Source organism: Dasypus novemcinctus, chromosome 12 (genome assembly GCF_030445035.2).
Source record: "Dasypus novemcinctus isolate mDasNov1 chromosome 12, mDasNov1.1.hap2, whole genome shotgun sequence".
Taxonomy (NCBI): domain Eukaryota; kingdom Metazoa; phylum Chordata; class Mammalia; order Cingulata; family Dasypodidae; genus Dasypus; species Dasypus novemcinctus.
The window spans coordinates 39677194-39692269 of NC_080684.1; the positions used below are offsets into that span (position 1 = coordinate 39677194).

The following is a 15076-nucleotide window of genomic DNA, read 5'->3' on the forward strand; positions in this document are numbered from 1 at the left end:
TAATTCAGTGTGTCAATAAAACACTGTCATAAAAAATAGTGAGTTCTAAGTTATCCATTACAGGAGTCGAATCACTGCAGATTTCAAGAGACTGTCAGACCAGGAATTTTGCAATGACATTTCTTATTCCCCTGCAAAATACTAATTTAGCACATCTTCTATTGTATTATTGGTTATAAATTACATTTTACGATCAAATCCAAAGAACGAAAACTCAAGTGTGTATAAATAGTAAACAATTCTTTTTTTCTACCTACCTTTAAAAATGATTGGCTCTATTCTGAGTAGTTTTGGTTCCTTTATGTAGGAAGGTTGAGAAAATAAGTTGTATATGTTCCATATATTCAATATTTTAATGTATTATCAAAATTAATTTCCCTAGTATCTTAAAAACATAAGATATGCACAATAATCATATTAGTAACAATGGAATTTTAAAAATCCAGAAGTTGCGTGATGTCTTAAGTTGTATATGAATTCATAACAGAAAGCATAGAAAATTTAAACTGAAATTTTTAAGCATTTCTCCTCATAAATAAGTCAAATGATTTGACATTTATTTACATTTGGCTTTTTTCAAGTCTATTTTAGGATATTTTAATGCCTTTTAGATTCATATTGTTAGCTTAGCATCTCAAAATTATATCTTTCCTGCAGATGCCCAAAAGAAAGCAAGTTTCTCTTCTTCTGAGTTAAGATTATATTGAATCCTCAAGTTTCAGCACATCAGCAGAGCAAAAGGGTAAAATCATATTGATGTAGAATGAATCTAATTTTTTAATTTAAGGCAATTAATAATTTAAACTCTTGTGCTTAATTCTGGAAAAGTTAAAGCCTTAAAAAGGGCATAATCATTGAATAAGGGCCTTGTCGATGTTTATATCGCATCTGGCAATCATGAAGACAATTTAACGATCAGATTTTGAAAATCTGGCAGTGTGATACAACCGAAGCATATGAAATCACTTCTCTGTACTTAGTTACTGGTGGTCCAAGAGGGATCAACTTCCTGCCTTGGATTTTGGCATCTAAATTAAGGGAGGAAAATCTTACTGCAATCTGGGTTCCAGGCGTCTGTCTGGCTCACAAACAACAAAGCTCTAAGCTAAGCAGGAAAACTTTACTCCCATATATCCTCCAAAAAGTATCTGCTTTCCTAATAGCCGTTTTCAATTTAGTTTAAAGAATGGACAATGGCATAAATTCACACCTTCAATTTTAGCAGATTTTAAAACAATGAGCTGTATTAACTTCTTTTAGGCCAATTTAATTTAGTTTGGGCAATAATTTTCTTTTCTCTTGAGCAAGAATTTACTAAAGAAAGAAAAAATCCAGTATTATCACTTGAATTTTTCAACCTGCTTGTTCCATTCAACTACTTCAAACTTCAGTTTTGAAAATATAATCACATTCATTTATTGTGTATAGATCATTTAATGACATTTCAACTACTGTGTAAAACAAATATTTTAAATAGTTTGTGTTTAAGTAACAGATTTGATAGTTTTTAACAAGGAGAGCATACATCACCAAATTAGGAAAATATTAATTCTTAAGAGAATGTTGCAGAATAGCTTAAAAGTACATTTAAGAACTGCTTGCTTAATCAGCAAAAAAAAACAAACAAAAAAAAAATCAAAAGAAAGGAATGATACCAGCACCCTATTGCAATTTGAACAGTGGATGAAAATCCACCTCTGCTATAGCCATTTTAGCTTTAGAAATGTGTAATAAACCACTCTCTGGTTGCATAGTAAAAGGGACGGTGAAACTGGAAAAGCATGAGGCATTAATTAAGGAAACATGGCTTGAGCAGTGATTTAGGCAAAGTTGTACTATATTACACCAGACTCTAAAAACAGATCTAGTTTGCAAAGAAAAAAAAACTAACTTGGAGCTCCTTATAGTTTACAATGTTCTTTCATATACATCAATATGATTTTACTCTGTATTACAACAACACTGAAAGGTAGGCACAATGGCTATTTTTGCTCATATTTTAATGTGAAATCACTAAGGCTAAAGAATGTATTAAAAACAATAAAGACCAGGGTTCTACACAGAATTTGTCGTTGGGCCTTGGGATCAAAATGACACGTTTTATTGATAATGTAATGCGGGAAATAAAAAGAAGTAATCTCTATTCAAAAAAAAATGTAAAAGACAGGCATTATTTAAAATGCTTTAGTACCCATTTTCAATAAAAATAAATCTGGCATTATAAAAATACATAGTCATGATTTAATACTATTAATTTATGTAAGATACTTTTTTGCATAAAACAGTTATAAAATAGTTTAAAGTGATACTCATAAGAAGTTATTTTTGTATAAAATTTATAACTTGTTAATTTTGATTCATCTGTATAAATAAAGCATTTTATCCTTTTAAAATTCATAACTTCATTAAAAACAAAGGATTCTCTTTTTTAAATAAAAGTCCACTTGAGGTAGTATGTTAAACTTTTCTTTGATCCCATTCAGTCTATGTGTCCAAGTCATAACACTGAAAATTTGGAGTCCTGTAGTTGTCTAGGGTCTGTTTATAGGTACATATATGATTTTCTTCATGAAAATCTGTCCTTTCTTTCCTATCTTCTTCTGCCTCAGAGTCCAAGTCTAGGGAAGCATAAGCTTTTAAGGGAGAGGCTCTTGGCTGACAATCTGATGGCTGTCCACAGCTTGAAAAGGCATCCAGGTGAGGTTTCCTCAGAGGCTTACCAAACGTACCTGAAAGACAGAAACCCCTTGAACACACAGGTCCTTTTAATAGTCTGTAATTTAGCAAAACACATTTCAAATGGCGCATCCTACCCAGTGAACTTGAATAAGCCTTTTCTACAAGTCCAAATTGTCATACTCCAGTATATAGCTACATTATGGATAGAATACTTATAGAATGGAGCTGAGGATATTTTCATTCCCTCTTATTTATATCCACTGAAGTCATTCTCTATCACTTCTCATGACATATATTAATCATGGAGCAATGAGCTGCATACATTTCCCCAAATCCTGCCTTCTGTACTTGAGAGCCCACATTTCTCCAAGGACATTTGGATAATAATATATACGTTAATCATGCCTGAAGAGAAAAAGTTTCTTTCAAAATAATTCTTATCATTTGCCCTTTCTTCTTTAATTTCAGCAAAATATTATTCAAGTGAATCAAATTTCTACTTCATAATAAAACCTAAAATATAAAACATATTATTTTCATTTTTCCAAAAAGGAACATAAATAATTGACAAAACAAAAAAATTTCTTAAAAGCTGAGTGAAATACTTTAAAATTCTTTTTTCTTTTAACAAGGCAAGTTGGGACTCATTTTCCCATATCTCCATCCCATGAAAAGATGATCTCAGCTCTCCAGGCATCCCCATGCAATAGACTAAACACCCTACAATCTAATTTTGGTGCCAGCCAGAATCGAACAGCAACTTGGGCTTTAAGCCTCTTTGGTCTCCTTTGCCAAAGGTAGTCCAGCTTGTCTGACTAGCAGTTGTTGCTAGGTAGGATGCTGTTTTCCATCCTTCTGCTGTGGGTTCAGTTATAAGACACCAGACATACCAAACCACAGTCATGCAGCCAAAGGCTGTTGTAGCTCAAAACCATTTTTCCACATGGCTGACAAGCTGAGCTCCTAAGTCACTCCCCAAACTCTTGTCTTTTAGAAAATGCCACACACAGTGTTACCAGAAAGCTCCTAAGGCTGTTGTAGCTATGGATTAAATACATAATCAAATAAAATAAACCTCACCACTGATTTTGCTTTTAGAAACATTTTTACTAATAGGATGCCAGGAGAGCATCGTAACCCGTTTCACCAGTCTTGCATTCATATCTCTCACTGGTCTCCCACATGCAACTCGGAGTATGAGTCCTCAGTCAAGGTACCTAATAATTTAATAAACTTACCCATGAAAGAATTACTCAATGCAACTGAAGCAGGCTCCGGACTCATACTAAAATCTAAAGAGGACTTGTTTAGACACAAATTTTTCATTCCAGGTCCTTCATTTTGACAGTAGGTTGAGTTAATTAGCTTCCTCACATGTGAAGGCAACCCCACGTGACTGCCGCCCCGCTCACGGGCGTCTTCTGAAGGGTGAGGACATGGGTAGCACTCTTTTCTCTTCATGTAACTGGTCTCATAGTGGTCCATTAAAGCTGCTCTTGTGTCAGGACTGCAACCTTTTTAGTGTGGGGAGAGTATCAGAGGGAGATAGAATTAGCACTTCTAGAAGTCCCTCTAGGACTGAACCTGTACTCAAGTGAGGAAACTACATACCTGCATGATAGGCTTCAAAAGGATCTGAGCTATATACATTCCCCTTCAAATAGACAGGGCCTGGGGATCCCAAAAGGGGGCAAAAGAATGGATCTGAGGCAACTTCCACATCAGCTTCACTGCTGTTGTCAATATGGCAGGTTCCTTTAAAACAGATACCTTAGTCACTGAACCATTTTTATTCAAATACCATTCAACATTCTCTCCAATTTTGACATTTTCCATTTTTATCAGTGCAAGAACGCCAAGTGGAATGAAAAATTTCAGAAATTTATAATAGGAGTTTTATTATTATTATTTATAAAGTTCTATGGGTGTATAATCAAGCACATTTGTGACATCTTCCTAAAAGATGACTTGATTATGCATTGCACTGGATGGGTCAACCTTGTGGCTGATTTCTAAGGAAAATCATCTGTGCATGGACTCTGCAGCCTATGTCACCGAGGTCTGAACTCCATGATACCATCAACCTCCAAAAGGTCACAGATGACCAGAGCCAGGGATTGGCTCTTGACCAATGACTTCTACAAGCCCAGCTCAAAGAACTCAGGCAAACACTTACTGGAGCTGACCAACACAAAGATTTCTTAGTTAGTAGCAGACATAGCAGTTGTAAGACGAGAAATATCGTCAGGGTGAGAGATGCCACGATGGGCCATGTGGTTGGCAAGCAGGAATTAGGCAATTGGCAAGTGGATGGTGGTCTCAGAGAGGAAAATAGGCAGAGTCTGGCTCAGTAATGCCAGTGAGCTCTAGAGCTGCTCTTATTGCAGGCTCACTCCAACCCTAGCATCTCGGGGCTTGGTACTATTATGTTTTGGTTCTGCCCTCTAGGCTTTTGCAAGCATTTTCCAGTATATCCTGCTATATTTGAGCAAGCTTGGGTCTCAGATCTTTGCAACCAAAATTAACCAAAACACTTACTTTTATTTTCAGATCTTCTGTTCTAACTCTATGCCTTCTATCATAGTCTTATCAAGCACAATATATTTATTGGTTTGCTCATTTGTGACAAATTGTCATGTCAAGAATAAATCTGCTTCCCTTCTATCTACAGAGCCCAGCAGAGAACAGATGCTCAATAAATGTTTGTGGGAAAAAATGTTAAAAATGTTTGGAAACAACAACAATAGCTTCCATTTGTGGAGTCTTTAGTAGGTGCCAAGCATTGTATACAGTACTTTTACGATTTAATTTCATTTAATTTTCCCAACAATGCACAGGATAAGTACTATAATTATCCCCAGTACAGAAAAGGAACATGAGGCTTACAGAGGTTAAGTCACTTGCCCAAGGATACACAGGGAGTAAGCGGCACAAGTGAGTCTTGAACCAAACCTGTGCTCCTATATCATGCCACCTTCACCATTATTATTTTTTATTTTGTTTTCCATAATTACTCTTAAAACCATACAGCTCTCAAAGCAACAGTCAGAATTAGATTTGTCTAATTAAATGATTTTAAATCACTGGACTTCTGAGACCATCCATGAAAGCAGTTAATGTCTTTCAAGCAAAGAGAACATTCAGGGCCTAAGGACATTTGGAATGTAAAGTGACATTAGATTGCATGGAGAACTAAAATGTACTATACCTACTTATCTTATCAGAAACAAAGATCTTTCTGGTATTTAAGTAAAAGGTATAAAATTCAGTTTCAGTTTTGCCAGTGACCTTGGCCCTGGTCCTAAATGTCAGGTTGTCAATTTCTTGATAGATTAATATTACACCTCAGCCTTCCATCATATGATTTCACAACCAAACCCCATGGTTATCTGAAACACTTACCATTATTGTCATGTTGCGGTAAGAAATATCCACCTCCTGAAGAAGTGACGAACTGGTGGTGGCTTCCACTTTCCGAGGAGCCATACCCATCCTGCCTGTCAGCTAATGTCCCCTGAGATGACAAATAACTGGGTATATCTGCTGGCAAGTTGGTCTCATCTGTAATCAAACAGCAGCACTTTATTAGGCAAGGATGACTGTAATAGCCTCATAGGTTTCCCTGAAGGACAGTAGACAGTGGTTTGGTTTCTGTATTCACCAAATAAGGAAAAATCTACTTTGGCAAAATCATCCTGCTTGTACAGTATTCAGGTGGGGCAAACTAACGCTTTGCTCTTTGGGAAAGTTCAAGCTTACTGTCCACCACCCACTCAATGCCCTTTCCAAGTTTAAAAAACAACCAATGTTCGAAAAGATCATGGCATAAGAATGTTCAATGAGACAGTACCAAGCTCTTGCACTAACCTCCCTGCTTAATATTATTCACCAGTATGAGCTTGCAGCCTCTCCCTCACAAATAACTTAAATCCCACCTAGACACATGCACACACATATACACACACGCAACAGAACCAACCACGGCAGAGAGTAAACCTCATAATTGAAGAGCTGTTCCTCTTTCCCACCATTATCTTGTGACCTGGTTAGACTATTTCACTCTGATTTGTACTGTGCCTAAGAGCCAACAGGATATTCTGGTGAGGGCCTAAAAAAAGTACTCATCTTTAAACATCAGACTTATTTTGGGCCAGGGAATGTTATTTTTAGCTGACCATATTTCTGCAGCCTGAGACCCATGAGTCACCCTGCTGACATCGCCTGCCAGTGAGACATACCTTCGAGAAGAAAACTACTGCAGCGGCACAAACCCCCGTGCCCACCGCACCCCAGGCCAGCCCCGTTTACACACCTGTGTTGGTAACACTGCAATCTTCGTTCCTCCGCCTGGTGTGGTAAATGATGACCACCCACACGAGCGACGTGCCCACCACACAGCAGACCACCGCTATGATGACGACTCCCACAGTGGCCCAGCCGTCGTCGTCCAGCGACGGAGCCGTCATCTGGGGGGAGTCGCAGGTGGGCGTGGGGATCACACTGAGCCGCACGTTGCCCCTCTCAGTGCCGAGGGTGTTGGACATTTCACACGTGTACTTCCCTGCATCGCTGACGTCCGAATCCACAATAATCAGCAGCTGATTGCCTGCTGCGAAAAAGTGCCTTTCGGTTACAGCCAAAGGGCTGTCATCTTTGGTCCAGTTCAGTTTGGGAGGAGGGCTACCCCCTGCGATGCACTGGAGGACGGCTGTTTCTCCCTTGGTCACAGTTCGGTCTAACAGAGGCCGCAAAAATGATGGCGTTTCTGAAAGGACGAGTTACAGTTTTCACTTATTAACTGAAGTTCAGTTTCCATTATAAGACCTGGCACTTGAATGTATTCCAACTGGAAACTAAAACTGTATTCTTCTGCAACTTAATGGATGTGATTTTTTAAAGAGCCTGAACGTACACAATGTTTGGGGTTTCATTATTCTTCTGTCATTTGCTCATAACAGCAGTTGAGGATAATATTTACTATTTCAATCTCAACCTTCTTCATTACTTCTCTCAACAAGACTGGGGAATTGGGGAGGAGGGAGCAAAACTATTAGACATTTTTAAAAAATAGAAAAATGTGTAAAAATAATACAAGAATATGCTGATGGATGAAAAAAAATCAGACTAAGTTTTTTTTTTACCTGAAATTTTCCTGTGCAAGCTGTCCAGGTCTATAGTAAAACTCTGCAAATAATTTAATTTGCTGCCTTAGGTTATTCTAATTAACTCTTTTAAAGATATACATGTGAAAGCCTGGTTCATTTTTAAAAAGCATTTGTTTAGAAAAATGTAAAAAAAGAGCTCAGATTTCTAGAGGGAGAAGAGAATAGACCCTTCCTCATTTGTTGTGTCTATTTTCTCATATGCTCTTTACAGACTATTAGTGGAGACGACACGGTGGAAAGAGGTAGAGGATGACGAATCCCTGCTCACAGGGAAGGCGTGAGAGCTGGGGATGTCTCCTCTCCTCAGAATGGAAAGGGCGCGGTCATCTCCCAGGCTGAGCCTCTAGACGCACTCCCCTGCCCAACTCCAGAGCCTGTGAGTAGCCACCTGATCGCCCCAGGGAAGGCCACGCCCTACAGTTCTTCATCTTTCACCTCCATACTCGCTGATACTCAGGGCATTTGGGTGAACTAGTCTTCTTAAGACTGATTTATACCACAAATCTTAAAAAGTCCACTTACCTAGGACAGTCAGAGTCGCATTGGCTGAAATACTTCCTGCACTGTTTTGAGCCGTACAGCTATAAACCCCGATGTCCTCTATCTTCACGTCCACAATGAAGAAGACGTCGTCCTCTGGCATGACGTGCATGCGCCGCTCCCTGGCAGCGGGGAAGTCTGTGCCCCCGTCCTTCTGCCAGGCAATCTGTGGGGTGGGGTGCCCCACAGCGGCACACTCCAAGCGTGCCATGGCCCCAGCACGGATGGTCAGGTCCATGGGAGTCTTGGTGAACGAAGGAAGCACTGAAATCAGGAAAAACAACCAGAAGGTGTTAGCTCCATGGGTTTTCAGAAGTTCCCCTGCGTTTCCTGTTTTGATATATGCAAAAATCCGATGATGTAGGTGAGGCTATTCTCAATTTAAAGACAAGGGCACTAAGATGAAGTCCTTTGCCCAAGGTTACACAGGTACAGGAAGGATGAGTCAGGATGAAATGCGGGGCATCTAATCCTCAGATGGGAGCCTCTTCTTGCTAATTTCAGCCCAGTTTTAGTTTCCTCAATAACTAACCATGAGACTTGGGCAAATCACTTCATTTCTTTGTACTCTGATTACTTATACATTTTTTAAAAGTATATTCCAGCTCTAACATTCTATGACTTCAGGTGTGTACTTTATCCTATAATTTTAAACTCAAAATTTTTCTATGTGCCACTCAGCAATCATTACGTTGAATGAATGCACTAATCAATCATGTCTCAAATCTTCCACCATGGCAGATACAAATGATTAAATGATAAAGTGGTAATGATCCTATTTTAAAACTGTATACCTGTTATACAATACAAAGTTTATTAACACTGGCTAAATTTTTTTGCTGTGATTGAGCACTTACTACCTTCCAGGCATTCTGCTAAGCCCTTTCCATATTTTATTCCATTTAATGCTCATAACATCCCTATGAGGCAGGTGCTATTACCCCCAATTTAAAGATGTGAAAACTGAGACACAGTGAGATTAACTTGTTGGGAGTTACATGCCCATAAGCAAGAATACCAGAATTCAAACCCAGATCTTACAGTTAAAAAGGCAGAATGCTTTCACACTAATCTTCATGGCATCCCAAGTAGACTAGTACACTGAACACCCAAAAAGCAGAAAGCACCTGGTGCAGCCTGATCTCACCATGCTGAGTGGTGTGCCTTCAACATAAAAAATGCTGGCTTTGAGGTAAAAAAAACAAGCATCTTAATTTTTTGGAGTGGGAGGAGGAAAGGGAAGAGTTAGGTGGGAAACATAAGAGGAAAGGACAGGGATCAGAATAAAAGAAAGGAAAGTAGGTGCTTTCTATTTCTAAAGGTTGCCTTTAAAGGAAAAAGGAAAAAGATCACATACTATTTACAGTAAGCTTGGCCTTTACTGAGTAGGAAGAACCAAAGTGATTGGAAATGACACACTGATATTTCCCTTCGCTGGTAAATTCCACACTGCGCAGGCGAAGGATGGTGGTGTACTCCATCACCTCGCCACCTCGGGCCCGGAGGTGTGCATAATTTTCCATCTCAGCATCATGAAGTAGTTCATTGTCTTTTTTCCAAGCAAAAGTCATCGGGGAATCACTGCTGCTGGCAGCTGAGCAGATAAAACTCAAATTGGAACCTTTTATTGCCGACTGTGTTTCTGGCTGAACCGTGATTTGGGGTTTAGGAAAATCATCTGTTCAAAATGGAGAGGAGGAAACAAAACAATGTTAAGGCTCTAAAGTCCAAATGCTGCTCAAATGTGAACACCAACAAACTCAAAACAAACAATGGCTTAGAATGCACCTCCCATGTATATCTTATAGATGGACTAGCAGTCCCAAAGTTGGAATGACAGCCCGTGAGGGTGTTTATAAAGTAATTCATTCAACTAGAGACTGAGACCTGCTTCTCAATTATTACCTGAGAGGAGATTAAAATCCATTGTTTATTCCAGACCCCTTGCTTCTTATAAATACAAGAAATCAGCTAAGAAACTCCCAGGTACAATGATCATCTCAGAATGTTATCATCAAGAATTGCCATTTTTACCATGTTGTCCACAAATAAGGTGCAGTAAAATTAAGAAATCAAACACTAATCATGATAATATCACTAAAGATAGCAATTAATACTTGATTTACAAAAAACAGAGGCAATGATTAAACACATGTGCGTGCACACACACACACCACTAATTAAGGCAGGGCAAAAACAAAAACAAAAACCAATAGCCCAAGAAAAAGCATCTCCAAAACTAGCTGTGAAACACTGGTTTTGGCCTGGAGTTAAGAGCAGCCAATCAATCAAAGCCGCTTTGCTACACTGCCAGGGCTACATTATAATTACAGCTAAGCAACTCTTTCATTGGAAGCAGTTATTTTTAGATCTGTTACTTTTTCGAAAGTTACCTTTTTGAATCTCAGTCTCTCAGAGATTGTCTAAACCCAGAAGGAAACATTTTAGATTTACCAAAGTGTTTATCAGGGTGTTCTGAACAAAATAACATCTTGTATTTAAATTGGCAGAGGGGAGATGCTCTGATAATTCCAAACCTGTTCATTTTCAATGCTGTGCCTTCATATCATCATCAAGATGGTTTCTTTGGGGGTATAATTATTCTGATATTTTCATCTGGTAAATCAAGATTCACAATGGAGGGAGGGGAAAATCTATGGATGCTGTATATATGGCTCAAAATAATCAGGAGTCCCCATCTTGTGACTAGAGAACAGGGGCCATGGAAAGGAATAGTGCAGACCCTTATAGATGGATGCCAAAAGCTTATCTGGATCCAAAAGCAACACCAGAAGTCTTATGTCCAAAAACTGGAATCTGATTAATATTACAACCTAAAAATATGTATTTTTCTCTTACTTGAACTGAACAATCCTAGGCAAAACAGTTTAAAATGAAATTCCCAATGCCAATGTAAAATAAGGTTCTGTAATATCTTAACACACATTTAAATTAGTAAATTTTTATTTCATGTTTTATGCACACATTTACTTTTACAAAGGTCTTCATGGCAGCTAATAGTAAACAACAGCACAGTGCAGTGGACAGAAGACTGCACTAGGGAGATGAAAACTTGGCTTTTCAACCCAGATCTGCTACTAATTAGCTATATGAACTTTGGATGAGCAAATCTCTAATACTGACACTCTTGGAGGCTAAAACGATGAACCTTAAAATTACGTATTATAAACTCACACTTTGTTATTTGGAGTGCTTTACACACCAACAGCTAAATTCTTTTAGCCCATAAATCACTAGATAATAATTTTCCCTTTCTACTCCACATGTATTTGCACAGGGTTGAGTTCAGAGTCTTCAAAGAGCTTGTGGGAGCTGCTCAACAACCTTCTGAGCTGGGAATAACAGGTAAGAGAGTTCCAGTTTAATAGACGCAGGGGCTGAGATTTAGGGGATTTAAGTTAAGTGGAAGGAGGTGAAGTTATCCTTCCATTCTCCCAAGATCCAACACCATATTGCTTCCACCATACCACCCTGATGCCAAAACAAAGATGAAGAAATTTTAGAAAACTGTTTTCCCCATCTGTAAAATTAAAATAATCAGCCAAATATATACCCATTTGGTCTACCACAGCAGCAGAAATAAAGGCTTTATTAAGAAAACACAAATCTTTTCAAGATTATTATTTGGGCAAATGAGAACAAAAAAAAAAAAAAAAAAGAAAGAAAATGAAAGGGCAATAGCTATACTCACCACACACAAAGCCGTCTGGGCTGACAGCAAAAATACTCCTTCCTTTTAACAGTTGAGGATGGGCACAACTGGCATTTACAAAGCTCTGAAAATTGTTTTCCGCCACCCACTGTGGGAGCCATTTTAGTTGGCAGTCACACAAAAGGCTTGATGTATTTAAATGACTGAGGAGAGTAATTACATTCAGTTAGTTTTATATAAAATGCAGATTTCTACAGGTAAACTAAACTCAAGTAAATATTAACAAAGCAATGAATTTGGAAACCAAATATACATATCCCATGTAAAAAATATTCTGTAGTCCATTGTAAATGTAAGAAATGTAACTAGCATGAGATTTTTTGTTCTTACTGTCCTACTGAGATAGAAGTGACGATATATCAACAATAACCTTACTACTAAAAAACTGCTGCTGTGATTAAACACTACTGTATTAATTTCCATGTATCAGAGCTGAGAATTCAAATCAGGAGGAAACTCCTTACTTCAACAAAGGTACCCTATGATTGATTTCTTTTGCTTTCTGGTATAAAAATTAAGTAATGTCAAGAATGACCTAGACACATTTTATAGACACATAATCTAGGGTGACACACTCCATGACAGTCTCCTTTATGTTTAATTTGAACCTCCTGGAAGGAAAAGAAGAGCTTACAATTGTTGAAGTTTCTTCATCTGTGAAAATGCATTGCCTTGTAAGGACATGATTGCATTGTCGCTCAGGTCTCTGAAAAGCAACCAAATCGAAGACAGAGTAAGAGGTAGCCACTGCATATCCTCAGGCAAGTTCCAAAGTTCAGGTTCAGATTACCCACCCCATCCACCAAACAGGGAGTCTAGGTGCTGAAATGCCTGAAGGGGACCACTCCAGAAGAACCCATTATGAAACCTGGGTGCAAGAATGAGGATATTTGTATCGCAGCAGGCTCAGTTACGGTGACAGAGTTGCTTTTCATCACCACACACAGGCTGACTCCAGATCATGAGGGCCCAGGCTGTTTTGCGATATTGTTTTATTGTATTTCTCATTGTTTAAACTAGTAACCGTTAATAACTTGTAAATACACAAATAAAATTCCTCATAATTATGTTTTTGAACAGATTTTATTTATAGGATGCTTTCTGTGATATATGCACTGTTAGTTTACATATATCATTGCATTTTTTTTTCCTCCGAGCAATCCAAAAGATGGTATTACTGCCTTGAAAGGGGGCAGACTAGATTGGAACCCAATCTTATGTTCTTAATCATGAGCCTATTCTGCCCCACACTCCTCAGTATTGTAAAACTAGGAAAGTGTTCAGCTAAGATGTACTTATAAAAAAAAATACATAAAGCTAAACAAACCACTTCGGCCAGACTATTTATAAAATGAGAGAACATTCTGGGCCGATTGTATATTTAAACTAGTATTTCCAAGCAATTTGAATTAAAGTATTCTCCACAAAGATACACTACTCTGAGTACTACTCACAGACTACAAAAGTGATCTTGAAATAGACAAGTGACAAGAGAAGACAGAGAATGATGCCACCAGAGATGGATAGAGAACAAAGTTGGGAGAGTCCATGGAGGCTTAGAAAATTAATGCAGAGGTTAATATTCCACTGATTCACTAATTCCACTTTCCCAGAAATGGAACGGATCAGATGACAAATCCTTTGGCCAGATTTCCTCTGAAAATAATTTGTTTCAATAACTATAGCAAAACTGGTCCAGCCTTCCAAAACTCTGCTCTGCTGAATTGTTCTGACAATTGGAGCTGCTCTGCCATCAGTATGGCAGGTCACACGGTCTTCAAACTAACAGGTACAACCAGAGGGTGACAACAAAGTGGAGCTTACAGATGACAGCAAAACTTCATCCTCAATATACATCACAAGTGATGGTAAAAATCCAAATACATACTTTAAATTACTACTTTTGTCTAAGTTAATAGATACTAAAATTTGGGGATGCAAAGATTCCTTAATAGAGTAGTGGACATATTCTGTATTACTTTGTACTTTTCCTGTGTAAGTATAAAACATAGACCCATGCTTACATGCATGCTTGGTTCAATTAGTCAGAACAAGGTGTTCATGTAAGGCTTGGGCTCCTATCAAGGTTGGCTAGCTTTGCTCCCCTGATGTGTGAATATTCCTGAGCCCCTCAATGTCACTTTAAAAATGTGTGCCAGGAATTACTGGGGATGGGAGCAGGGACTGTGCAGGCAAGAGACAGTGTGACTCAGGATCGTCAGTCCTGGTTTGAGTCCTGCTTCTGCCAGTTACCAATTATTGGTTAATGGAATCAATGAACCCTCAAGGCCTCTGGTTTTCATTTAAAAATGAATAATGGCTATTGAATTGTTTTCTTCTGAGAATAAACAAGACCATATACATAAATAACAGTCATTATACTGACACACGGTACATGGTAGTTTTTTTATTTTTTTAATTAAATATTTCATCACTTTAGGAAAAACATCTGAAAAGTAAACCCAAAACTGTGGTTTAGCTATGCCCTTAAATGCAAAGGAAAGCATATGCCTATATACTTACACAAATACATACACACAGGTAGGTAGGCAGATACTACAGATGTGTAAAGATACTTTATGGTATTGAGAGGATGCCAACAGATTACATTCTAGTTTGCCCTCTTTTTCATGAGGCATAAAGAGATAATTAAGTTAGACTATCTTTAGGGAAACCAAATTCCAGGTACTCACAGGTGTTCTAATGCATCCAAACCAGTGAAGGCTTTTTTGGTAATAGATCTAATCCGGTTGCCCTGGAGTACTCTGAAAAAAATTACATTGGAACTGTTAATAAAAGCCATTTTGGGGGGTACTGCTCATGAAAAAAAAAATATTCTAATCATTTGTGAACAATGCTATGTTCTTCATTTAAACAATGGTCTGTAAAGATGTACCCATTAATACAGCTCAGCATGGTTTACAAAGCCCAGTGAAGACAGCCTTAGCAAAAACACCTC

General features: G+C 38.2%; 1 protein-coding gene across 1 annotated transcript in view; it reads right to left on the minus strand.

The window, feature by feature from the left end:
• Positions 1 to 1391: 1391 nt before the first annotated feature.
• The window catches only part of LRIG3 (leucine rich repeats and immunoglobulin like domains 3), a 46361-nt gene continuing 32676 nt past the window's right edge, over positions 1392 to 15076 (minus strand). Inside the window, exons 10-19 of the mRNA XM_058308346.2 lie at positions 14811 to 14882; positions 12752 to 12823; positions 12097 to 12260; positions 9742 to 10062; positions 8367 to 8648; positions 6992 to 7444; positions 6082 to 6240; positions 4291 to 4434; positions 3918 to 4193; positions 1392 to 2729 (exon numbers count right to left, since the gene is read on the minus strand). Of these exons, the coding sequence (XP_058164329.1) occupies positions 2485 to 2729; positions 3918 to 4193; positions 4291 to 4434; positions 6082 to 6240; positions 6992 to 7444; positions 8367 to 8648; positions 9742 to 10062; positions 12097 to 12260; positions 12752 to 12823; positions 14811 to 14882 (2188 nt within the window). The 3' untranslated portion in view covers positions 1392 to 2484. The remainder of the gene's footprint in view (positions 2730 to 3917; positions 4194 to 4290; positions 4435 to 6081; positions 6241 to 6991; positions 7445 to 8366; positions 8649 to 9741; positions 10063 to 12096; positions 12261 to 12751; positions 12824 to 14810; positions 14883 to 15076) is intronic.